Consider the following 26881-nt stretch of genomic DNA (forward strand, 5'->3'; position numbering starts at 1 on the left):
GCTATTAAGTATCATGACTCAACTGAAAAAATTCTTCCTTTACTACCTTCATGAAGACAAGGGTCATAAAGTAGCCAACATTCATATTCAGTAGACTTTTTAGCAGTCTAATCTTGGACACATGTCCCAAAAATAGGAAAAACAAGCCTCAATAGGTTCTTATGCAATGTGGTGATCTTAATATTGTATCCAAGTAGTCATCCATTCAACAGACATTTGAACTCTCGCTCTGAGACAGGGACTTTGCTGGATACTAAGAATGCAGACATGGCCCCTGTCTCAAGGGCCTTGCACCCATGTAGGGAGACATGTAAGCAACTGTAAAAGTATAAGATGGACCACAGTGGAAGCCTGCACAGGGTAAACGGGGGAACCAGTAATTGGGGAAAGGGACAGCATTTCAAGAAAGGTTTGGAAGAGAAATTGTATACTTGAACTGAACCATGAAAATCATTATGGTTGGACCTCAGGAAACATGGGATCAAGCAACAGAAATGAGCCAGAGAGGTCATTTTAAGACAGGTCATGGATGGCTTTTGAACCATGCTAAGGCTTTTGGAGTTTGTCATGATGATCCCTTAAAAGGATTGTAATCTTTAGGAGGGACATTATTTGTTTTCTATTTTAGCAAGTCCCTCCATTTGAGATTTTTAAGAAGATGAATTGGCAGAGGGAAAACTAGGAGCCTAAAGACTAGTTAGGAGATTATTGCATTAATCAGAGTAAGCAATGAGAATGCTGGGACTGTTGCAACAGCAGTAGTTGATGAGAAAGGAAGGTGAAATTGAGAAAGATAATCAGGATATAAAACACACAGGTCTTGCCCGGCCGGGCGTGGCTCAGCGGTTAAGCGTTGACCTAGGATCCAGGCAATCAGGGTTTGATTCCCGGTCGGGGCACATGCCCGGGTTGCGGGCTGCAGCCGATCAATGACTCTCTCATCATTGATGCTTCTGTCTCTCTCTCTCCCTCTCCTTTCCTCTCTCTGAAATCAATAAAAATATATTTTAAAAAAACCCAAAAAACACACAGGTCTTGATTATTAATTAGATGTAGGAAGTGAAATAAAGGCTTGTGGAACAGCTTCCAAGTTGTTAGTGTATTGATCAGGTGGATATCTACTCTCTTGATGGGAATACAAGAAGAGAAACAGACATGTTTAACAAGATAATGAATTCAAAGAGATGTTGCTAGAAATACATTTGAGTCAACTGTTATTTAATCTTAGAATCTTTATAACAACATCGAGTATGATTTTCCTTCTGTGCTTCTTTAACTTAATAGCTAATCTCTAAATGTATAATAAAGTAGTATTTGAACTTATTTGTAGATGTAATTATTATGTAAGCATGTGTTTTGGTCTTGGAGTAGTAAAAAATGACAGTGCTTAACAGTACCTATCAAGATGTACAGCCAAAAGTTCTTTATATTTTTATTAGTAGGCTGTATAGATTAAAGCTTGGGCATACAGTCTAGCTGTATTGTACAGGGTATTGTTGCTGCGAAGATTATATGTGATATTGGCAAAATATGAGTATTTTATAAGACATTACTATTAGAGTTGCTACTAATTAGATTTAGTAACTATAAGCATATACAGCTATTCAAATCTGTAAAAGTGAATGAGATTACTAAGGGGCTTTTCCTCATCTTTCACCTCTGCACTCTAACCTAAGGCACCATAATCACCACCACTGTCACCTCATCTTCATCGTCACCATCTTTTACCTGGTCTAATGCAGTAAAGAACAGCACTAACTGCCTTCTCTGCTTCCACCCTTGGCCACCTACCTACTTCATTTTTCACACAGGAGCCAGAGAGATTATATCGTGTTACTCCTCTACTTAGTAGTAATAAAAGCAATGATGCTTCCATTGCACTCAATAAAACTTGTATTACTCACCATGTCCTACTATCTAGACATCACCTTGGACTATTCTTCCTTCTCCCTCATTCTACTCCTGCCACACTGGCGTCTTTGTCCTTTCAAAGAACACCAGCCATTCCCCCCTAAAACCTTTGTGCTAGCTCTTCCCTCTACCTGGAAACCTTCCCTCCAAATCTTCCATGGATGATTCCTCTGTCATTTAGTTGCAATTAAAATACCATCACTTAAAAAATACCATTCCTAACCACAGAGTGTATTTTTTAAATGAACATGTTCTCATTTTGAGGGTTATTTTAAAAAAATCACAACTGGGTTTAGGATGTTCACATGAAAAATATGTACCATCATCAAAAAATTGCAAATTTTTTATTAACTTATTTAGTGTTACTTGGTATTTCCTACAGATTCTCTGTTCTTTCATGGTGCAGTGTAGGCACATACTGACTGTCTTAGTCCATTTGGGCTGCTATAACTGAATGCCATAGTCTGGGTGGCTTATCAACAATAGAGATTTATTTCTCATAGTTCTGGAGGCTAGGAAGTCCAAGATCATGGTACAGGTAAATTCAGTGTCTGGTAAGAGCCTGCTTCATCGACAACCTTCCTGCTATGTCCTCACATCATGTAAGGGTAGAGGGATCTTTCTGGGATCTCCTTAATGAAGACGTTTATCCTATTCTTGTGGTTTCTACCCTCATGACCTAATCGCCCTCCAAAGACCCCATCTCCTAATACCATCACATTGGGTGTTAGGATTTCAACAAAAGAATTGGGAGGGTGACAAAAACATTCAGCCTACAGCCCTGACCTATGTTCTAATGAAAGTATGTGCATATAAAGCACCCATTATCTAATGGAGGTAGGTGCACCTTGCACAGATTCTAAGAATTATACAACTGCTTTAGGTAGGGTGTTTTATACCACAATGCATTAAAGATAAATGGGCAACTGAAAAATACATGTGATGTGCTGTGCTGACTGTTTTTAAAAACACATATGGAAAATCAGAGGACTAAAAAGAAAATCCACAATTATTAATAAGTTCATGAATCAGAGTAGACATTCCCAAGGCCACAGTTGCCCTCTTGGTGAATTTAACAAGTATTTCTCTTAGAAGCAATCAAGCTTAGCTCTTAGAATTGAAGAGTTTTAGCTCTTCAGTAATACACAGCATAGCACTGGGATTGTAACTTTATTTAATTGCTGTATTTACATGTGTCCAGACCTTTAGGGGATCCAGCAGCTCCCTTGAATCTCTAGCAAGTGGTCATATGTCTTATGTGTTAAACCTCTTAGAAAGTAAAAAAATACCACCTTCCTGGAACATTTTATAGAAATATAATCTATTTGTGTTTTTGAGAACCATATATAGAAAGTCAGTTATACTTCTTGATCAGTTTTCAAGACATGATTCTCAATTTGAGGATCAAGATCCATTATCATCTATATTTTATCAGTTCTTCTGTGACAGACTCTTTCAGGAAAAGTTTTTCACCCATATTTTCCAAATGCCTAATATTATCTCTCTGACAAACACTGTTTCTGCTTGACTATTTCAGCACTTTTATGTAATGGAAAATTTCACAAACACTTGCAAGAAATCTTTGTGCCCTTGGTTGTTCGCTACGTCGATCTCATGGAGTCCTCCATCGCCCAGTCAATTCACAGAGGTTTTGAGCAAGAGACATGGCAGCCTGTCAAGTAGGTATCTTGCCTAGTGCCCATACAGCATCTGCCTCTTCTTTCCTGACCTTATGACTTTACACATGGCCATCTGTAGTTATTGCTTATGGTGGTCCCTTCCCACGTTGTTTGTTTCTTTACAGGAATATCGCCAACAGTCTTCCCAATGTAGCTCTTCCAAAAGTTCCAAGTCTGCCTCTTAATCTTCCACAGATTCCTAGCTTTTCTACTCCTTCGTGGATGGCTTCTTTATATGAGTCCACGTGTGTATTCCTCACTTATTTCCTGGTGCTGTGTTAGCTAGTGCATGGCCTGGGCTGTGTTCTGTGCAGATGTGTTTAGAATGCATGGCATTTGTCATCGTTGGTGAAGGAATACTATGTCTTGGTTTTGGTTTAGTTTTTTAAGCTATTCTAAGCTTAGCATATGGATGATAATGATATAGATTTTTTTAATTACTGTTTTTTTATTTATTTAAATTTATCTTTATTGTTGAAAGTAATGCAGATGCCCCCCTTTTTTCCCCATTGACCCTCTCTTCCCCCTCCCAGCCCCTCAAAATTACTCACTGGTTTGATGTAGTTTATATGTAATCTGTGGGGCAAGGGTCATTTTTGTGTAGGCGGTACACTTAGGCCAGGTTGTAGACTCTGGCCTAAGTGATACAACCTGAGTTCTCCAAATTCAGACAATCAGTGTGGTAAACAGTATGTCTGGGATCTTTAGCTGGCTCCAGCTTTGCTACTGCCCACATTACCTCTTGTGTGTGTAGAAAACCGTTGTAAGAAAAGTTTCAAGAATATAATTGTTTTCTCTTTTTATCTTAGTCTCACCTTTAGAGAAACAGTTTTACTAGTTGCAGAGAAGACATTGTCCTTTATTTCCCAACATCAGCAAGGTCTTCTTTTGTCCTTTCATTTATCAGTTGATGTGCCTTGTTATTTTTAAATGATCTTTATATCATTAAAAACCATATTTATTAACCCCATGTTGTGATGAGCCTACCTACTACAGATTCAGTAACTAAGAGTCATTAAAGTGAAAAAGACACATACTTTTAAATCGATCAGCTCTGGATTTAGACCCTAGTTTATTAATTCCTAAGTCTTTCTTAGCCTCAGTTCCCTTAACTTTAAAATGGATATGATACCTTATTTCAATACATACTTGTGAGGATTTTAAAAAACCTATGAGAAGAACTTGGAACAGTCTAGGTTCTCAATAAATGATAACTACTACTATTCTACATCATTATTCTTATTACTATAATTACTGTCATCAATCATCATCATTATTATTCTTAATAATATAGTTTTCAAAAGTATGACCTTCACAGCAATCAAATGAACCCAGTAATAGCCCATACTTGGCCCAAGATGTCATATGAAGTCAGCTAGAAAGGAAATACTTACAAGGAAAAAATAGCTATAATTTATTGAGAATTTATTATGTTCCAGGTACAGGTGCAAATTTTTTATTGTATCTAAGACTTGTAACAACCCTGTGAGGTAAATGTCATTATCCCCACTTTACAATTAAGGGAACTAAGTCATAAATAAGTTAAGAAACAAGATTTGCCTAATATCTCACAGTAAGGAAGTGACATAGATAAGATTTGAACCCAGATTTGCCTCACTTCAGAGACCTCACTTATTGTTATTCTGCTTCCAGAAAGTATACTGGCTAAGAGTTTGTTTATCATCCTTTCTACCTACAGTACCATCACCTGTCAAATGTAATCCTAGTCTAATCTGCATACAATCGAGAAAAGACAGAAGAAAGACCAAGAAAGAAAACAACTTGCAAAATAGTTTGGCAGTATTTCTGCAAGTTAAACATCATCACTGTATTCATAATACTTATTAGAATATGAGGTTACATGTGAATCTTACTCTTATAGGCAAATGCTTTGTGTCCATGGTGCCTTATGTGTGCACTCAGGAATTACGTAGGAAGTATAGTAGACCTTTATAAGTTTATTTTTTTGTACATCTTTATACTGGTTAATAATTTAACTTCTTTGCATCATTATTTATCATCTGTATAACAGTCTTGATTTTAACCAAGAACACTATTGTGGGCATTACCTTGTGAAATTTAAGAGTGGGGTTTTTTTTTGTTTTGTTATCACTATTTTATTACCTTTAAGATATGTGTGAACCCTACATCTCATTCTTGGGAGCCGCTTTTTAAGGTGACCTGCAACTCAGGACAGGGGTCATGACATACTGTGGCTTTCCTCATTCTGGGCAAATAAAATATATGTTTTAAGTTAATGACTGTTATCTTTACTTGCTAAAATGATCAACTTTAGGCTCTTTGTCAAAGTGTCAGAATTGCTCATAATGATGTGACATCATTGCAATTAGTTTTTTGAACTTTGGCTAGAAAGTATTTATTTATTTATTTATTTATTTTCTCCTATAGTTGTTTTATTAGAGTCCACTTTTTCTCTTGAGTCACTTTCCCTTCAGGATCTTTCGATATGAGGTCATGTCTATCTTTTCTCTGAACTTTTGGAAACTTTTCCCAGTGTCCAGTGAGTGTACACTGATTTTTATCTGGTGTTCCATTCCTCCTGTTCTAGGAATTGCAGGATGTGCTCATTATATTCTTATAAATTTTATTATTTTTAGATCATTTTAGACTTACAGAAGAGTTGAAAAATTAGTCCAGTGAGTTCCCAAATACCCTTCACCCAGTTTCTCTTATATATGTTTTATATAATCACAGAACAGTTATCAAAATGAAGAAATGCACCTTAGAATTAAATTACTATTAACTGAACTACAGAACTTATTTGTATTCTACCAGTTTTTCCACACATGCCTTTTTTTCTTTTTCTTTTAATTTAAAGTGGCAGAAAACATTCCTGTGGGTTTTTTTTCCTTATTATTGAATTTATTGGGGTGACACTGGTTAACAAAATTATACAGGTTTCAGGTGCACAATTCCACAGCACATCATCTGTACACTGCACTGTATCTTCACCACCCTAAGTCAAGTCTCTGTCCATCCCCATTTATCCCCCCCATACCCCCTCCATCCTTCCCCCCCACAATCACCACACTATTGTCCCTGTCCATGAGGGGTTTTTTTCTCTTTTTTCTTTTCCACTCAATCCCTCCACCCACCCCCAGCCCTTTAACACACACACCCCCCAACAGCTGGCAGCCTGCTATCTATGAGTTTGTCTCTATTTTGCTTATTAGTTCATTTTGTTCATTAGATTCCACATATGAGTGAAATCATATGGTTCTTGTCTTTCTTAAACTGGCTTATTTCACTTAGCATAATGCTCTCCACGTCTAAGCATGCTGTTGCAAAGGGTAGGATTTCCTTCTTTTTACTGCTGTGTAGTATTCCACTGTGTAAATATACCACTGCTTTTTTATCCACTCATCTAATGATGGACACTTGGGCTGTTTCCAAATCTTGGCTATTGTAAATAATGCTGCAATGAATATGTCACTGCAGTTAGTTTTTGTTTGTTTGTTTGTTTTTAATTTATCTTTATTGTTGAAAGTATTACAGATGTCCCCTTTTTTCCCCATTAACCCCCCTCCTCCCCACTCCTGTTCCCTCCCCAGGCCTTCATCTCACTATTGTCTGAATCCATGGGTTATGCATATATGCATATAAGTTCTTTGGTTGATCTCTTCCCTCCCCCTAACCCCACCCCTTACCTCTGAGAATCCTCAGTCTTTTCCATGCTTTAATGTCTCTGGATCTGTTTTGTTTGTCAGTTTGTTTTGTTCATTAGATTCTGTATATAATTGAGATCAATAAGTTTTTTGAACTTTTGCTAGAAAGCAGTAAATATCAAAAAACATTTCCATTTCACATGTATAAGGAATTAAGACTACAATTACTAATTAAGTGAAGGTGCATAATGTCGAAGAACCATGGGTTTAAAAGATATATCCCTATCTACTAATGTATAAATCACCTTATGAAGTTCTTCCCCACATCTCTCCCTGTAAATAAAACCTTCATTCTGGGTGTTTTAGCTCTGAAAGTGAATACCAGTAAGGTAAGTTTCCTGCTGGCATTTTTTAGGAAATTATCTGAGTCTATTATTCACATGTGAATTATTTAATGTTAATAATACTTTTAGGAATAAGTCACTCATTAGAAATAATTTTAGAATGAAAAAGTTCTGGAAAAATGGAAGGTTATATACACCAGCTTGAGAGCAAACCTATTTACATTTTTTAATCTATTTCATTATACCAAACACTTCTTATCTTAATTACATTCCCAATTAAGCACATTTATTGTTCAGAATCATACCATTGCATTAAATGACAGAAGAAACATATATCCATATTCTCTATAAAGATATAATTGTTACATATTATGAGAAAGTCCATTTTTAATGTAATTCTGCCTTTTCTATTTGGAATTTTGTTTTGCGTATGGATTTTGCTGTTGCTGTTTTGCTGTGCTTTTAAAGAATGCATACATGTTTCAAACAGCTACTTTCCAAGTAAAAAATTATAAGAAGTAGATTTGCTTCTTTGCCTATTATATTGAATTACTCTTAAAATATATGTCCTCTAGTCTACCAAATATTACACTATGGATATAAAGGGGGTTTTGCTTGGTCATTTTTTCTCTTATTTTTATTATATATATATGGCAAAAAGGAGAAGTAAATATAGTGTTGTGTGTTTTTTTCAAATATTTTTTACAGCATTGTCAGCATGGTTTTGTTCTGGTTCTTTTGTTTAATGGTACTTTGGGGGCACTAAGATTTAACAGATATTTAGTGAATAAAGTGCTCTGGGTCATTTCAGTGCTTTGCTGTGATTGGTCCCTTCAGAATTTAACTCTGAGGACTGCCTGGCAAGACAAGGAGATCATGCGAATTACTGGGAGAAAGCAAAGGAGATTGGTGATAGAGCTAAGATCCTGAAGCTTGGGGTGGGGGTTTTGGGGAAGTAAGATGGGGGAACAGATGTAAACTTTTAATTATCTAGAGCAAGAAGTGATTTTTTAAAGCTAACTAATTAAGTTATAGTTATCTAGATAATGTTTTATTTTAAATAATTTTATCTTTTTATAAAAATTTTCCACCATTCCCTTGTGATGAATGGGTTTATTTCATTTTTTTAAATTTTATTTTCAAATTAAAAAGACATATTTTAGATTAGTATATGTTAATTTTTAGGAAGCTGGGGAGAAATGAATCAATACAGCTTTTATTTTTTCTTTTGTTCTCTTTTACAACCATGTTTCAATATGCTTTAATGTAGGAATATTTTACTTTCAAAACATCTGTTTCCCTACTAGGCTATCTATGTGCATAATGGAAAGTAATAGTATTATCCTTTGCCTCAATATTATATGTACTCTGGTACAAATTACCTTCACACATGGCGTGAAAATATAATTTTGCCATAGTACTGAATGCATAGTAGATCTTGGCTCCACAGTTAGATAGATGTGAGGACCTAAAATACATGATTTTGCTCCAACTTCCAAGTACCCTGAATGTCATTTCCATGTTAGACCATACCTTATACTGTTAGGTTTAAGTATGAGCTAGAAAAGGCACAAAGCATTTCAAAATAGAAGATTTACTTTCCTATCCAACCTGTTATTTCCTTTCCAGGACCTGTTTCACCTTTACCTGTAATTGAGAAGTTTCAGGGCTCTGTATGCTGCATACCTGTAGACAGACAGAAGCCATCCATCATGACGACAGAGGCACATATCAGGGAGTAGAAGAATAAAGCTAGTAGTTTCTGTCCTATGGATTTTCTTGCATAAAACATACACTTCTAAATTTCTGGAAGGAGATATTTACACATTTGATCTTTACCCTAAAGAGTAGTGACGAGCATTTAAAATAAAATGTTTGTTCTTATGTACACAGTTTGATTTCCTTAATAAAGTATATCTATCCATTTTACCCCTTCTTATAAAAACTTACTGTGGTTTATTCTTTCTGTTTTGTTCTCTTTGCCGTGCCCTATACATTAAGGAGTGAAAAAGGAAGAATTAGAAGGTTGAACTAAGAAAATATTGGTCATTAGAAATTTTATGTGGTATCTTTTCACTGATGGCAATCCAAACCAAGAGGGAAGAATAATATGTTAGTGATCTACAGGGCTAACAGTGGGAGTTCATGACGCTCTTCCTTTTCCCCTTTTCTTCTAGCAATGGCTCAGCAACATCTGAAGACCTTTTTTGGAAGCTTGATGCACTGCAAATGTTTGTCTTTGACCTACACTGGCCAGAACAAGAATTTGCCCACCACTTAGAGCAAAGACTTAAACTAATGGCCAGTGATATGATAGAGGCCTGTGTCAAAAGGTAGACATGTATTTTCAAGTTGCTGCTTAATAGGCCAGCACCCAAAATACCACTTTTTACCAAGTATTTGTTATATAATTGTCACAAGAAAGGGTTCAATATATACTACTCTTCCAAAATTTAATGGACATTAGGTTCTCTTACCTAAATTCTGGGGACCCATGTAATGCATAAACTTGGCCTGGTGGGTTTTTTCAGGTCTCCTAACCATTGCCCTCATTGGTAGCACCCATACCACAGTAATCATTTCTGTTGTATTTAGTGTTCCCTTTCTGGGAATACTGTGCTTTAAATTCCCAAGGCAACACAAATCCCCAAGGCAATCCTTCCTGAGGCATATGGAAATGGTCTGTTAAGTACTTTATGCATATGTACTATGTCTGTGTCCATGAAATGGCATCGCAAATTCTAATTATGATCAGTCCCATCACTTGTGTTTTCTGGTTTCCTCTATCCCCATCAGATGAGTTCCAAGTATCCATTCTCATTCTTCAAAACTTAACCAGAAATAAGTTATGTGACTTTGGATTCTTCCAAATGTGCTTTCATTTTTCAATTGTTCTTACAAAATCAGCATTGCATCCTAATTAGACAACCACTGTTTTTCATTGTCCATGTTCATAACATGTACAAGAACAATAGTGAAATAACAAATGCTGGTTGGAGCAATGGAATAATCCTGAATTCTTTAAAGCGAAGTCATTAGAATGAGGGTGGCCTTTCAAGGCAAGGCCATGAATTAGATTATTTAATTTCTTTTTAAGAAAATCATGTTCATGCCCGACCGGGCTTGGCTCAGTGGTTGAGCGTCGACCTGGGATCCAGGCGATCGGGGTTCGATTCCCGGTCAGGGCACATGCCCGGGTTGCGGGCTCGATCAGTGACTCTCTCATCACTGATGTTTCTATCTCTCTCTCCCTCTCCTTTCCTCTCCCTGAAATCAATAAAGATATATTTTAAAAAAGAAAAAAGAAAATCATGTTCATACTCTGTGATTCTGATGTCTCAAATCAGTGGATGTCCTTTGGATACTTATCAAGACCAATTCCAAATTGCCCGTTACTCAGTTTCTTTCAAAAACCTAACTGCAACTTTGAGTATTTGAAAGAGAACCTAGGTGATGTAAAAGAATTACACATTCTATGTTGTATATTCATTGTGATGTTTTAGTTGTCCAGACTTGTACTTTTTTGATTTGATGGTAAATCTTCACATGAAGGGTTTGTTCTGCTTTAATACAGAGAAGCAAGTGATTTTTCTACTTGGATATTAATTCAGGTGGCTAAGTGAAAGTATGAGGTCTTCCATTGAAAGTGATACACTAGCTGTAGCAAATAGCTTCGTGTGGGTAGAGGTATTGTCTGAATGACTGAAAAATCTATGTTTAATATAAAATATCACAGCTGATCTTTCATATGAGACACCTGAAAAGAAGAGCATCCCACTCCCAGCTCCCAAGCACTGCCACACTCTTTATTTGCATGTTTTAAATTAGCATCTTGTAGTGTTGGTTTCACTTTTACAAAGCAGGGGGGACATAGGTCAGAATTTCTTACTCTGAATTCATGTTTTAATGACTAGAACAAGAGCTGCATTTGAACTCAAGCTGCAAAAGGCAAACAAAACCACTGACTTGCGCATTCCAGCTTCTGTGTGTACCATGTTTAATGTGTTAGTTGATGCCAAAAAGCAAAGCGCCAAACTCTGTGCCCTGGATGGAGGACAAGAGGTAAGTGGATCGAGTGTCATATGTGGAAGTGCTGCAGGGGTGTGCTGGCAGAGGACAGTGCTGTTTCCAGAACTCATTTGCTTGATTAGATTAAAAAGAATGCCCTTTATCCTTTGCTTCTGTCAGTTTCTTCTTTTTTATATGAAGAACTGCCTACAATTTTACAAGGGGCCATTGAATTTCAGATATACCTCTTAACAACTTAGGTGTTGTATATTTACATAAAGTTTGCTTTCCACAAGCAAATGAGAAAGCTACCTGCTTTGTTTATACAAATCTAGCATCTAGTGTATCCAGTTTGCATCCAAAAAACAAGCCATAGAAAAAGCTTATGAAATATTTTATTTACATAAAAGTTTCTATTTTTTAAAAACCAAGTTGAAGTATACTTGAAAATTAGGCTTTATTCTCTTCAATAAACATCCCATTGTTTTAATTTTATATGTATTTTGTTTATGTCCACATTCAAAAATTATTTTATCCCATGATTTATTTTTGTTGAGAGTTGTGATTGGGTAAAAATTGATCTATTTTTCTTAGATGATTTGTTTAAGTTGACATTTTGTTGCCTTTTTTCCCATTGTAATTACTTTTTCATCATTTCTTTATTCTTCTCTATGTTCTCCATCGTCTTTTTTTTTTCCATGACATGTTCCAGTCTGGTAGTCAATGGGTAAGTCTCATTTTTTAACCACATTCTCATATGAATTATTATTTTTGCAAATGTGCAGTTTTAATTTTCATATTTTCAAATTAAAATTAATTCCATTTTCAGGCTTTTGGTTTCAGTGTGTGAGTAAAAGGCTAACAGCTTTCTATAATAAAGCAATAGCTTAAAGACACATGAAAACATGTGTAAATACTAATACCTTAGGTAATGTCAAGGGGAATGTTTCTTCCCTGTTAGGCTGCAGAATCTACAAATTACTGTTAGCTTTTTAAAGGTAAAATTCTGTAAAACCAAATGAATTCATTCTCCTTTTAACTAAATTCTAAGTAAATTCAGAATGATTATTAACATTTTCAAAATACATTTGTCTTCTGTATACTTAAATACTAAAAAATTTAGAGTATGGGTCTTTAAATGACATATAGCATTATCTGGGTAACCGCCAAACTTGAGAGCCAGAAAGCCACTGTCAAGGTCAGTTAAGAGAAAAATCCGGTTGTGAATTTCAGTGAAGCACATGACCACGAGTGATACAGTCTTTCCTCCCACTCCCTGGGATGTAACCATCAGTCAGGGAAGAAAGAGGCAGGCCTGTGTCAGAGCCTTTCCCCTCCCCCACACAAGGTTTCCTCCAGGTACCACACAGAACCTCAGAGGAAGATGGTGTGAAAACCTTTATGCATACAGGATTGACTAGATTATATATATTTCTAAGTCAAAATTTTTTGTGCCATATGGGTATATTAAATCTTACAGTTGACACCTGGGAGTCAAACTCAACTCTACTGGCCTAACAATTCTCATCTAAGCAGAAAGGCTTAGATAACTGGGAAAGTGTAGGAGAAGGCCCACTATTTGTAAATTTTATACTAATTGGACCCAGACATAGACATTAGTTATTTAGCCATAATTTATGTGTACATATTTCATTCTTTGGATAATTTGGGCAGAAAAGATGTATTTCTAATACCATAGCATATGGTCTTACATATTAAGAAACTGATAGGTAAGAGTTGTATAGTGTTCAGTAATTATTCTCTGATCATTTACAACATGATTTATTATCTTTAATTATCTGAATAAAGAGGCAGCTCGTTTGGATATCAATGGCTCATATTCACCTCCTCATGTTTTTCAATACCAATATGTAAGCCTTTGATTGTCTGCTCAAGAATATTGTCTTAAGTCTCTTTATAACAAACCCATCCATTTCTCATCAGGTTTATAGAATCATCTTGCCTCTTCCCACTAATACTGGATTTATCCATTTGTTCTTAGTTTAGCACACACTGCAGTACCTGATACACAACAGGCACTTAGTAAATATTTGTGGAATGAACACACTGATTTGTTGTCACTCTTTAAAAATCCTCCCCATCAGAAGCAACTCTACTACTTAAAAAGAAAAACAGGCACATATACAAATGACAAGACATCAGTGCACTGTCAAATGATTCTTTACATTAATAGGTGGATGGCTTTTGAAGAGTAATCTGCTACTGTCCATTATGTCTGCACCTGTACCTTCTCACCAGAGACAATTACTTCCCCACAAATCTCAGTTCAAAATGTGCAGCAACCCTGAAAAGTGATAAACAAGAATTTCAATGCAACAAAGGATTTTATACTTTGCTTTTAATCACCAGTAAATATACTCACATAATTACGTCGGCTTTCCTACTCTGTATGTGCTTGAGATAAGTTATTGTTGTAAATTAATAAATACATTACACGCATAGGTGAGCCGACAGGCTCCATTCTGTAGTAAGCAACAAATAATGTTGTTAAAAATACTAGCTCATTACACATTTTGGAACCTCGTAAAGTGTATACACTTAATAGGTAAACCTAGCAGAGATGTCTTCTAAATTATAAGGGAATTATTTCTGTACAATCTCCAATAAATTGTTACACTGTCATTGTCAAGGGATAAAACCTTCCCAATGCATTACCCACAAAGCAGCCCCTTCTGTGCTCCTGAGTTAGGATTCTGTTCTCTTATGTGGCACATAATGATGCAAACATGCTCAGCCACAACCCAGAACTGTTTAATGGAGTGATTAGTGGGTGAATGATCTGCTCATGTGACAGTTGTGTGTCCTGAGTCAGCAATCTCAGGCTATTCCCTCAGGGACAGATGTTGAGATCGCAGAACCACAAGTGTTTAGAAATCCTTGTTATCCATCCCTGCAGAAACGCAGATGACTGAATGGGCTGTAGGCAGTCATCTACCCTCAGAGCCACCACATCCCATGGCCCATCCATTGAAGATGAAAGTGCATTAATGAGACCACTGGCCGGGGGGTGGGGGGAGTATCAGGGGGCTACTTGTAGGGGTTTTGTTCTCAATTACAATAAAATACTTTCATTTCCAGGACTAGAAATCTAATACTTTTAAAAATTATCCCAAGAGAAGGACCCAAATCTTTTAAGAATGCTGGATTACACTGGCATTTGATTAGTCTTCATTTCTTGTGTGTTTACATGAGAGCAGTCCAGCAAAATGATGATATTTACCCGAGTGTCATGTGATGGAGGGCCAGGGTTTCCGACCTATGCCTGATTTCTGAATCCCCTGGCCTCCGTGAGCTAAGATTTCCTCAAGGGTTGTTTTTAATCTAAGTTCAGAGTTATCTACTGGAAAATGAAGGCAGCAACAGTTTACTTTTGAGGGCAGATGTGGGAAGAATTAGTTTAAGAATGGTCTGGTATGTGGGATTATTGATCAAACTGGAAATATTCTAAGAACTTCATAGTTTTTCTATTGTTGCAGACAAAAACTCTGTAGAATTTTATCAAAAATTTGCTCTGTTTATCTAAATGAAAAATCTATCAATTTTAGCTTACGTAACAGAAATCTCTGCAGATAAATTCTGTTCTTACCTATTTGTGATCTCTTTTTGCATGTTCATGTTTGTCTGGATCCCCTGATGAATAACATTTTCTAGCTAACTTTCTGTTATCCACATGTGGCTGGCATATGTGGATTACTCTCTGCAGAATGTATAGGTAAAATATGAGCATTGAGGCCACCTCCCCATTCCTACCCACAATCCTCCTAGACCACCTGTACCAATTGTGCAGCTAGAGCAGGTTCCAGAAGTTCCCAGCAGCATTCTGTAGGAGCTAATCAGAAAAATTTACAATAGCAAAATATATTATACAAACCTAATAAACCTTATCCTATTTGGGTTTGCCCTTTAAAGCAGCACATTTAAGATGTATACTTTTCTTCCTTTCTTCTTAACTTTCTCTCCCACTCCCCCTGCCCCCCTCTCTCTTTCTGCTTTTGGTTAGATCAGGTATCAAAATAGCAGTCTAAAGGTATGTATTATAGGACAACTTGGTGGCTACCAGGGTCTGTGACTTTACCTGCCTTTCAATAAAAAGGGACCTCTGTTGTGGCTCATCTCTTGATTTTAAGAATTGCCGAAATTAGTCTTACCTAAAGGTTTAATATGTAGAAGCTCTACTATTTTATATCTAATGACATTTGATTACTTTTGAGTTTAAAAAAATGAATTTTATGGCAAATGGAGATAAACAAAGTGGGTAAGGCATATTTAAGAATATGGAACTGTTTGGAGGTCTGGGCACCTCTGTCCCTTTATGTTCTATAGCACTTGCCATATAAGAAGGAAGTGAGAAGCTGGAAGCCCACCTGCTATCTCCCTTTCCTATTCTACCCCAAAGGGAGCCGCAGTCGGATATGTCTTTTCCCCCTGCTGCACAGACACAGATTTGGAGGGAGAAGGCTGGGAAGAGAGGGTGACAGAGAGGGAGAGCTGATCAGAGCTTTTTGGCATAAACTCCAGCACCTCCCAGTTCCCTGAGGGGCTTCAGCTGGAGGGGGTGGGGGACTTTTTTTTTTTACCTATGTCTGTTGAGGGCTTCTGGCCTTTTCAAGGACCAACCAGCTTTTTCAGGCTCTTTCTCCTCTACTTTTTTTCTTTATTTTTCTCCCCTTTTGTTTCTCTCCATGTTGTTCTAAAAGCAAAAGTGTCAACGTAATGCAATGGAAAGCTACCTCTATGTTTCTGTTTTATTTGTCCTCTGGGGGCACAAGTTTGGGAATCAGTAAGGCTTTAAGTGAGACATACTTAGTACTTCACTGTACTGGGTGAAATGCATGCCCAGGAAGCTCCACATTTATACATGTCTGTGAATTTTAGACCACTTGTCGACACACACACGGACAGAGAAAGAAAATAATTCACATGCTCTGAAATTATGCTGCCTTTCTTTATTATTTATGCAGATAGATGACCACTTGTGACTGCCAGAGCCGATGGGGAGGAATCATTTTTGCATATTCCAAAGCAGATCTCAGTTGATGTTTTGTTCTGTATGGAAACTTTGAGACATGTTTTCAGAAGAAAAAAAATAGCTTTCAAAAACTTACATCTTAGGAAACCATTCAACCAGCAGCTGTTAAGTTGGCCTAATGTTTATACTGACCTGAGTACTTTTACTCTATGCATTATGTTAGCTGTTCCAAGAAGCCTTGAACCATCAAGATAGGGTTAGTCTTTACAAGTCACATTTTCTGTGAAGTGGCTGTTGGGGACAATCGGCTGTCAGATAAATGTTTCTAAAGGAAGAATTACTTAAATGAATGTGCCTTCACATGCTGCTGTAGAAGCCCAGGCTCCTGCTAATTTAAGAATGGAACTCTCTAGTAGTCTCTAAAGAAAGCAAAAAAAAAAAAAGTCTTTCTGGTTTATTGTAAATACATCTTTTTTTTTTCTTTTTCGCATTTACTTAAAGGCGCCCTTTTCATGAGGAAGCAGTAATAAAATGATGGGGAGTGAGTGCTGTTTTATTATACCTTTTATGGCCTATTAATTTGTTACCATCTATTCACCTTTGTTGATGAAATTTTAATTTTGCCCTTGCTGGAGCATATTGTAAGAATTGTATGAACTGCTGCTCCCTGCACTGACAAAAACATCCTTTTATAGTGAACAATTGGGAGCTCATTTTATTTCTAGAGCACATTTAAAATAACTTATGAATGAGAGTTTTCAGACATGAAATGCTGTATTAATTAAATCTTTTTCTAGTCTTTTTGCTTCTCCAGCTAAACCAACCCTTTAGAAAAATACATGGCCCCCTTAATTACAGAGGAGAAGACAAAAAGTATCCTTCACATTCCTCCGCCTGAATGAGAACCCAATTCATCCATATAAACCCCATTAGCTGCTTAACTCAGCAATGCACATGGGAAAATTTTCAAACATCAATGTAAAAAGTGTTGATTGGGTAGATCATTTTCAAGGTTTTGTTCTTCTAATGTTCAAAATGATCATTTTAAGTAAATCTGATATGTCATAACTAGTAGCTTAAAAGTTTTGTGTCCACATCAACTAATGCATTTTTGTGTTTTAATATCTAGCAACAGTACCATTCAAAAATAGATGATCTGATTGACAACACTGTAAAAGAAATCATTTCACTGCTAGTTTCAAAGGTAATGTATTATTTGTTCACCTTTATAAGTCAAATTTTAAAATTATTTTCTATTTCTGAGAATTTTTGGAAATGTCTGTCTTGTGTTTCTAAATCCCTCATTGAGAAATAGTAGTTTAAAAAGTTGATGCAAGGAAAGTTCAAATTTTAAGGAAGTTACAAGCAAATTATGAACACTCTTCTCAACAACTTTTGATGCTTTGTATATGATTAATTTTGGCTTTACTTGTAATTGTTATCCTTTTAAAAACAAGTCTATCTTCTAGTAATACTTTATTACTTCACATTCATGTTCTCATACTGTTTGTTTTAGGTACAGGGCTGATCTGAGGAGTTATCAGTTCTTGCGTGTAGCCTCTTTATTGTGGTATTCCTTGGGTTTCTGTCTTTAGTTTTCTTTTGAACTCATTCCACAAATTTCGGTGACTTTTACACTTCTGACTTTAACTATATGCTGAGGATTTCCAGTTCTGCCTCTGAGAGGAAGTGTGGATTATGGTTAAAAGCCCAACTAGCCAGTGGAAGTCACTGAAGGATTGGAGAGGCAGGGAGTAGGGGTAGGGGCTTAATCATATTTGCATTATAAGAAGATTTATTTGATTGCCTGCAGCAAACAGACTAGAGAGAGAGTAGTATGAAGGCTATTACATTGGACTCTGGTGGACTAATCCAATGACATTCAAGATGTACTATGGACAGGGATGCTATAGACTGAATGCTTGTGCTCCCCCCTTGCCCCTCGCAAATTTATGTTATAACCTAATAATCTTCAGTGTAATAGTATTAGGAGATGGAAACTTTGGGAGGTGATTAGGTCATGAGGTTGGAGCTCCCATGCATGGGATTAGTGTCCTTATAAAATAAGCCCCACAGAGCTCCCTGGCCCCTTCTGCCAAGTGAAAACACTGCCTCCACACTGTGGGAAATAAATGTCTGTTGTTTATAAGCCATCCGGCCTATGGTATTCTGTTATAGCAGCCCAAACAGACTAAGACAAGGGGTTGGTAGTGAGGAGAGGAAGTAAAACATTAAAGATCATTCCTCAGTTTATGGCTGGAAGCACAGGATGGATGTTGATGCCAGTCACGGATGCATAGTGCCCTGGGAGAGGAGCAGATTCTGAGGGAAAGACCATGATGTCTGTATTGGACATGTGGAGATTAGCTGCCTCTGAGATATCTGAAGGAGGAGATGCCAAGGGGACATTCAGATATTTGGGTCTGGAGTTCAGAGGAGGTATATGGGATCAAAGGATCAATGTGATTATGAGATTTCCACCATTGGAAATTATTCTACATCAGTGGCTGCTAACCTCAGGCATGTGTGCTGTGTCTCTGTGTCAGTTGCTGCTGTTCTGATACATAACCCATAACTGGAAGGCCTATAGAAGTATAGAAGTTAATTGGAAGAAATGAAAAGCCACCTTAAAGAAAAGAGGAGAAAAAAAGATGACTGTTCAGAAAAAACTTTAGATAATTTTTACCAAGAAAAAATGATGGTAACAACATTAAATCTTGCCAAAGAAAGGACACAAGAAATGGCAAATTCTTTCCATCTTATATTAAAATTAATTAAATTGAATAACATATGGAATAGCTAGAAAAGCAGGACTCATCCTATTTCTTCATGTTACCAGCTGGGCTTCCTTGAACAAATCAGTTTCCTCATCAAAAAAAGTAGGAGGAGATGAAAAAATATGTCTACAGCTTATTCTCAGTCTAAAGCAAAGATCTTTGTATACATTTCTGTGTGGTGGCTTCTGGGGACCTGCATCCTTTCTCCCCAAAATCCACAGTCCCAGAGCACACAGTGCTAGAGTTAGAACCCTGGATCGTCTAGCAGGAATTTTAAAACATTTTTATAATGGTTATAAGATGTATTGTTACATACTTTTATGATTATAAACTATAATGTTTTCAAATATGTCTTAGATGGCACCCTTAAATACAACACTGATTAAAGCAAAGCTGTTCTGACTGAGGAGAGGAAGGGGGCCTAGAGCCCTACCTGTGTGGCCCCATCTCCCAAGGCAGGCCAGATCACTAGAGTCCACCCCAGAGTCCAGTCCCCTTGTTCACGGATGAAGAAACAAGGGTCCAAGGTCATATGGTAGAGAGCTGCAGAGTTGCAACTTGGCCCTTGGGAGCCCTAAGCCTGCAGTCTTCCCATGACAGTACACACAACTCAGCAAGACCAGAGAGGAAAAGATGGGAGCTTCGCCACCCAGTCTTCTCATGTTCTCCTTCTATTTGGGCTGTACTGACCAGCATTTGTGTCCCTCCTTTGATATTTGTTGCACACAGGCATACATGCTGTGGGACCAACCCCGGCAGGTAATCAGATGGGGCAGCTGTAAGTCAGGTAGGTGAGGATAGAATTCATTATGTGTAACATGAGGATGCTGAACAGAAACTGGGGGGAGGGGGGGCTGTGATGAAGAATTGGTCGAGGGACTTGGACAAAAGAGCAAAGAATGCATTCTGGTAATAGGGGATCAGTGAATTCGGGCTGTGGATTTAAGGATCATAGCAATATATTCAACCTCCTAACTCATCAATTGTTGCAAAAAGGAATTTAAGAAAGAATATACATTATCCACTTTGTCGCTAAGTACATATAGCTATAGATATGTAGTTATATAGGTGTAAACATACACACATATTCTTTTTGATAATCTAGAATATTTCCCCCTGAATTTCTCTTCAGAATAAGCTGGACAGAGGACAAATCCAACCTAACTGCCTAGATGATGTAATTCATAATCTTTCCAACTCAACCTGGTGAGATTAATTAGATTAAATTTACTTTCTAAATCAAGTCCATATACTCAGAAGACAACTGTTCAACTCAAGTATGTGCTTAGAAGGAATAACACACTATTGGGAGCCTTTAGAAAAGACGAAATACAGAATAAGATAAGTCACTCTATTTGTGGGGCAGTGGGAAAGGGCACAATGAGAGAAGTGTGAAGAATTCACCAACATCTGGACTAGGTGTGATATTTTGGAAGTTGTTTTAGGCACTTTGCGGAACAAAGTATGTCGTGAATAAATCCGTGCTGTCAGATACTATCCATCCTTAATACAGATGGGGATATTCTGGAAAGACCTCTTAGGAGTTACTGGATCAAATGTTCAAAGAGGAAGTGGATTCTCAGTTGGAAAAAAGAGGGTGAGGAAGAGACAATTTTGCATTGCATCGTAGCATTAATATTCCCATTTAGGAAGGAAACCTGTTTTCTTCCAGTCCATGGTATTCTGGTTCTATGAGAATTTTTAACAATATCAGTTAGTCCTGATCTTCCCAAACAAATATAAAACATCTGCTTATAGATATCTCTAGCCCCGCTAAAAGCAAAATATCCCCCAAAAAACACCCCCTCCAAAAAAGATCAGTCTTATTTATAGATGAATGTCTTTTCTGTGGAAGATTTTATAACTTGCAGTATAAGTTTTGCAGGTATCCCTTGTTTACTTCATGAAATGCAGCTGAAAAAGCAAGCAAGAACTGTATGTGTCTTGAACCACCAAGCTGTAGCTGGAATCCCCCCTATCACTTCTTAGACTTAGTTTCTACTTTCCATATATGTAGGAAAACAAATCTTATACCCTGTTAAAATTCACCAGAAAATGTAAACCAGCATGCCTTGTGGCATTCTTCATGTTTCATTTCAAAATACTTCTATATTTAATTTCCTTGAGAGTATGCATAGTGAGGCAAAGTTGATAATTACCCAGAAAGAGTTTAGATGTTAAATATTATTCAAACAAACCCAGTAAATGGCATCCGCAATAAAGAGCAGGGAAAGGAGATTACAGTGTTTCATTCCAACTGGACACCCTCAGGAGAACAGAGTGCACAAGGCAGACCCATGAGTATTTATATACTCCCTGAGCTGTACAGAGAAAGTTCACAGGAAGCAGTTAAAGACACAGCAACTAAACCCAGCATTTAACTGGATTTCTATGGAATCTTGCTGTTTTGTGCAATTAAAAGCCAGATGAAAAATATATCATTATTAGTCAATCTTGGTATTAATAGAGTTTAATTTTTAAGGTAGCTCTTCTGCTACATGTACCTCAACAAAAATCTTAATAAAGAATAACCTTCCTGTAGGAACTGCACGGCTCACCTCATTGATCCCAGATGCAGTTGTGGTTCACTGTCTTGTAAGCCCTGGGAGTCCCTGCAGTATCATGCCTCCCCAAGGACCATTTTCGGTAGGGAGGAACCCAAGGATAGGCGCTCCACTATTGTTCAAATGGAAACAAAGAATGCTGTGAAATGAATCCAGCAGACCACAGGTCCATGCGTAGGACTTACTCGGATATAACCCAATGCTGCTTCATACTCTGAAGAGAGATGAGCTAGTCAGGCTGCCAAGTGAGGAATCTTCTGCCCTAAATTCATGTGCCAATAGGCTTCCCCAAGTATTTTATTCACTTTTTTCCTACTATCCTATGGCTCAGTTCCTGTGTCACCTTGTAAATGAAGTTTATCCAGTATTCTCCAGTTGAAGTCGTTCTTTCCCTCCTCCAGTTTCAGTTACACTGTTTGCCCATCTACAGTGGCCCTTAACGCTTTCAGCCTTGTGTCAGGAGCCATTGTATACATGTCTGTCTCTCCCACTAGTTTGTATGTTCCTGGAGGGAGGGGTTTCAGACTCATATTTTTTCTTTATTTCTCATGTTAGGTGCTTAATAAAAATTACAACAAATATGCTGGGCACATGACTTATAGCATCTCATTTAATGCTCACAGCTCTGTAGTATATTGGTAAGGAACATGGGCTTTGAGGCCAAGCCTCCTGGGTTCAAAGCCCTGGTCCTCTACTATCAGCCAAATGCCCTTGGAACAGGTGGGATTCCAATGCAGGTCTTTTGACAGCCTCAACTCTGTTCTAACTCCATAGATATCATTTAATTGAATTGGCCCCATTCACTGATAACCAAACTCCTTATTACCCCTTATCACTATACAATCCTAAAGCAGCCCCCATTGATTTGTGACTTAACATATATAGGTTTTTAGACGTATATAAAGGATAGGGATTCAGCTAATTATATCAGTAGTGTTAATTCTTTACATTTCTGTAGTGTTTTGCCATTTTCATTGTCCTTTCGCATAAATCATCTCCAGTAATCATTCATGTAATAAGCAGGACAGCTGTTATTTTTCCATTTTACTGATAAATACACTGAAGTTAAATGTCTACACTGTTGTCTCATAGCCAGAGAGTAGCAGAGCTTCAAGTTGAACTCAGATCTTCTAAATCCAGCCACGGGGTTCTTGCCTCTGCCTTGCCTTGGCCCACAGCGTTGCTTACATGTGTAAACATACACTCACTTGAAAGCACCAAGAACCAGGTGCTTTGCCAGAGCCTTCAACGGTTAGGTTGTCTGGTAACCATAGCAATTGTCGCTCTCCTTGTGGCAAATGAGATCACCCAGCACACAATGGCTCTTAAGATTTGAGTTACAAGAAGCGAGGCATTTTCCACAGAGGGCCATTAAGTTTGGAATTCCCTTCCCCTGGTCTGACATAGCCCTGGAGTATTGGTCTTTTGGGTCTTTGCAAACCACATCAAGTTGAGCTAGCCAGCTGTGATGGGTGAGAAATCCTAATGGGCAGGAAGCAAGTGCTAAATTGACTTTTAGTTGTGAGCAATTTATAATTTTGTGTTTTTTGCTGTTTGTATCCCTTCGGATAACTAACAAGCTATACATAACTCTCATTCTCTAAGAATAAAATTTTAGTCAGCAGTTTGCATAATTTTGTTTCTGTGTTGTTACATCATGTCGAAAATGATGTGACGGAGAAACCTATAGGGAAGTTTTTGTTTCTTTTGCATAAACTATTTTGCAGTAATTGACCAGCCATAGAGAACAGATTATCTCCTGTGCACTCTCAGTGAGTTCTCTAGTCACCAGAGACCAATAAGCTGTGTCCCCAGAACTATTATCACTTTGTTGAAGAAGCTGCTATGTGAACAAAAACCAGCCTTCGTTAATTTCCCTTTTCGTATTTAAAAAACCTTGTCAGCATTTTCCCTTTGGGAGTGTATAATTTGTCAATAGTGCATATTATTTAAGTTCTAAAGAGTAAAGATGTAGGGCAGTAGATCCTTATTTATATCTCTTATCTTTATGCCAGATCTTAACATTTCTACTCAATGAAATCAAATTCTCCACATTTTAATTGTTACAGTATACATGTTTTAACTTTCATTTCATAGACATGTAGAATTTTAGAAATGTAAAACACTTTTGAAACTAATTTTAACTTTATAATCCCTCCCCCAACACACAGACACGCACAGGCAGGCACGCAAACACACAATTTAACTAATGGAGAAAGTGATTGGTGCAGTGGTTGGCCTGAGCTCACAGAGTAGTCAGTGACAGAGCAGCACTCTTTCTGTTGTATGCTGTAGTGTGTGTATCTGTATTAGCATCCCAACTTCCTTGTAAACTTTTGAAAGTGGGGGATGATCCTTATATATCCAATTAGAACTGCTTGGTAAATGCTTATTAACTAATGTCAGACTTCATTTTAGTGTTACAAGAGCCCCAAATGTTACACATCATTTTTTTTTTATTCAACCTCTTCCATAGTTTAAAACAGTTAGGGAACGGCCAAGTGATATATGGTAGAAGGAATTTGATTAAGTTTGATCTTCATTACTTATAAGTTCTATATTTTTATTGAAGTATAATTGACTTATTATATTAGTTTTAGGTGAACAACATAATTTGATATTTGTATCCATTGTGAAATGATCACAATAAATCTAATTAACATCCATTCTCATGCATAGTTACAATTTTTTATTGTGATGAGGACTTCTAACCATCTATATTGAAGTTGAAAATTGTTTTAAATTTAAAGTTATTTACTAATGGTTTAAGTTAGCTCATATATAGTGACCAAACTCCTATTACATATTATTCTTCTATCTTTAAAAATGTCTGTGTCATTTCCAGCAATTGGAAAGGACCTTAGAGTTCATCTTCAAAATGAAAGAGCAAACACTACAAGTTAGCCCCTCAGCTGCCAGTTTATACAATGGGGATTTCTGTACCATGGCAGAAGTTGGCCCAGGAATTATTTGCCCTGTTACTAGTCTGTATGCACAGAAATTTTCTAAGTACTCACCATAAACTGTTTACAGTTTGTTTCAGTGTTGGAAGGGGTGTTGTCTAAGCTGTCAAGATATGATGAAGGCACTTTCTTTTCATCCATCCTGTCATTCACTGTGAGTATTTGAGTGAGCTCTCTTCTGCTGTCTTTTGACTGTTGTCATAGTACTTATTAACAGTTAGGAAAATAATTCTCATAATTATCTCTTTTCCACTTAAGGTGAAAGCAGCTGCAAAATATGTTGATGTTCCAGTAAGTATTTTTATTTGCTTTTTAAAACAATATATAGTTCTTTTTTTAAAAAATAATTATGGTTCACTATGGGTTTATTTCAAATCTTTAAACCAGTGCCATTCCCCCAGGGAGCAGTTTATTTTTCTTAAGGCCTAGCCCTCATAACAAGGCTTGGCAGGGCTTTTCTGTACTTTTTCCACTCTAACTTGGGAACTCTAACGGAGGTCAGTTCATCATGAGAACGTGTCAGACCAGTTGCAGAGGGTAGTTACAGCACACTGGGATAGGGTAGAAAATGCCTCACACTGTTTATAGAAAAAATGGCCACTCTCCCATCCCTTAGTTTATATGATAGCCCTAACAGGTTTCTTATAGGGGTTAAAGTAACAATAAAGATGAACCAGTTAAATCAAAGGACTAATTTTCTAAATACAAAAGCACTGGAAATCAATATTCACTTACTTTAACATTTAGTTTTTCACAGAATTCTTGAGAAATAATTTCAACCTCTAAATTTGTTAAAAGATTAAGATACCATGAGAGGAAATTATGAAACTTACCTAGGTACAAGAATTCACATGATAAATACAGTCAAGTTAGTATAGCATTTTTAAGTTATTAATCATAACAGAATTAGTTTTTGCCTTAAATCCTATTATCACATATATGATCAGGGTGTAAAATGTTCTGTGTAATTATATATCTTGGCATATGTACTAATTATCAAAGAATTAGAGCACAAATGAAAAAAATTTAAATTTAAAACTAGATGGAATATAAGTAATCCCATCTTTGGTTAAGACCATCACATCTCTGGACCATCGTTATGAATGTTTGTGGTTTGAGTACTGGCAAGCTTGTATATTGGTTGTAGATGGCTGTTATTTTTTAAATGCATAACCATGTTTTATACTGTGAACTAGATAGTCCTCAGATTTATTATTGCCAATTTAGCTACTGTAAATGAACTGTTTAAATGAATAGACCATCAACTTTATTGCCTTTGCATGGGGTTTCTCTGGAATAGGGCTTTTTATTTTATGAATGATTCCCAAAGAAGTATTGGTGTACTTCTTGTCTTGTACCAAGAATCAGAAAATCACTGTTGAGCAAATAAGCAGAAATAATCACTTGTCTAGGGTCCTGCAAAGCAGCACAAAAGAAAGGGAGAATTAAGGGTACAGTTGATACTTATCTTGAAAGAGACAAATAATCATGGGAACACATGAACTTCCCTGGAATTTCTAACACATTTTATAACGTAGTTTTGGTTTCATTTTGAATTACAAATGGAATGAGACACCATATTTATTCCTGTTTTTAGGGCTTTTAAAGTTCTTAATCTGGCCCTGTACTAGATCTGTTAGACCCCACAAAATTTCAGAGTTGAAAGATACAAAAAGTGGTTCATTCACTCTCCTCCTCAATGCAGAAACCTCCTCTCCTAATATCCCTCACAAACATTCATTGGGGCTTCTAAATTTTTTTAACTGATTGCAGGCTCACCATAAGGCAGCTTCCTCTTATATATGATGAGTTGAAATTCTATAGCTCTGTGACTTTGGCCTCGGTTCTGATCCCTCTTTTGTATGACAGCCCTTCAAATATTTGATGATAATTATCATGCCTCCTCTCCCCAAGAGATACTCAAAGGGATATATTGCATGAAGAATTCTTATTTTCTATATTAAACATCCTCAGTCATAAGCCCTGGGCATACATGATGAAAATATACATTTTTTGCCC

The 26881-nt window shown here is 36.9% G+C and overlaps 1 protein-coding gene across 7 annotated transcripts in view; it reads left to right on the plus strand.

Moving 5' to 3' along the window:
* CADPS2 (calcium dependent secretion activator 2) overlaps positions 1-26881 on the plus strand; it is a 536766-nt gene that overhangs the window by 468342 nt on the left and 41543 nt on the right. For 2 of the 7 annotated variants that reach the window (XM_081147046.1, XM_081147048.1), the window contains 7 exons: positions 3449-3590; positions 9738-9893; positions 11475-11622; positions 12281-12295; positions 17688-17762; positions 24933-25016; positions 25121-25153. In XM_081147046.1, coding sequence (XP_081003172.1) covers positions 3449-3590; positions 9738-9893; positions 11475-11622; positions 12281-12295; positions 17688-17762; positions 24933-25016; positions 25121-25153 — 653 coding nt within the window. Of the gene's footprint in view, positions 1-3448; positions 3591-3715; positions 3836-9737; positions 9894-11474; positions 11623-12280; positions 12296-17687; positions 17763-24932; positions 25017-25120; positions 25154-26881 lie in introns of all 7 variants that reach the window. The other 5 variants (XM_081147047.1, XM_081147049.1, XM_081147044.1 and 2 more) reach the window with 4 other exon arrangements.

Source organism: Miniopterus schreibersii, assembly GCF_964146895.1.
Source record: "Miniopterus schreibersii genome assembly, chromosome: 9".
Lineage (NCBI taxonomy): Eukaryota > Metazoa > Chordata > Mammalia > Chiroptera > Miniopteridae > Miniopterus > Miniopterus schreibersii.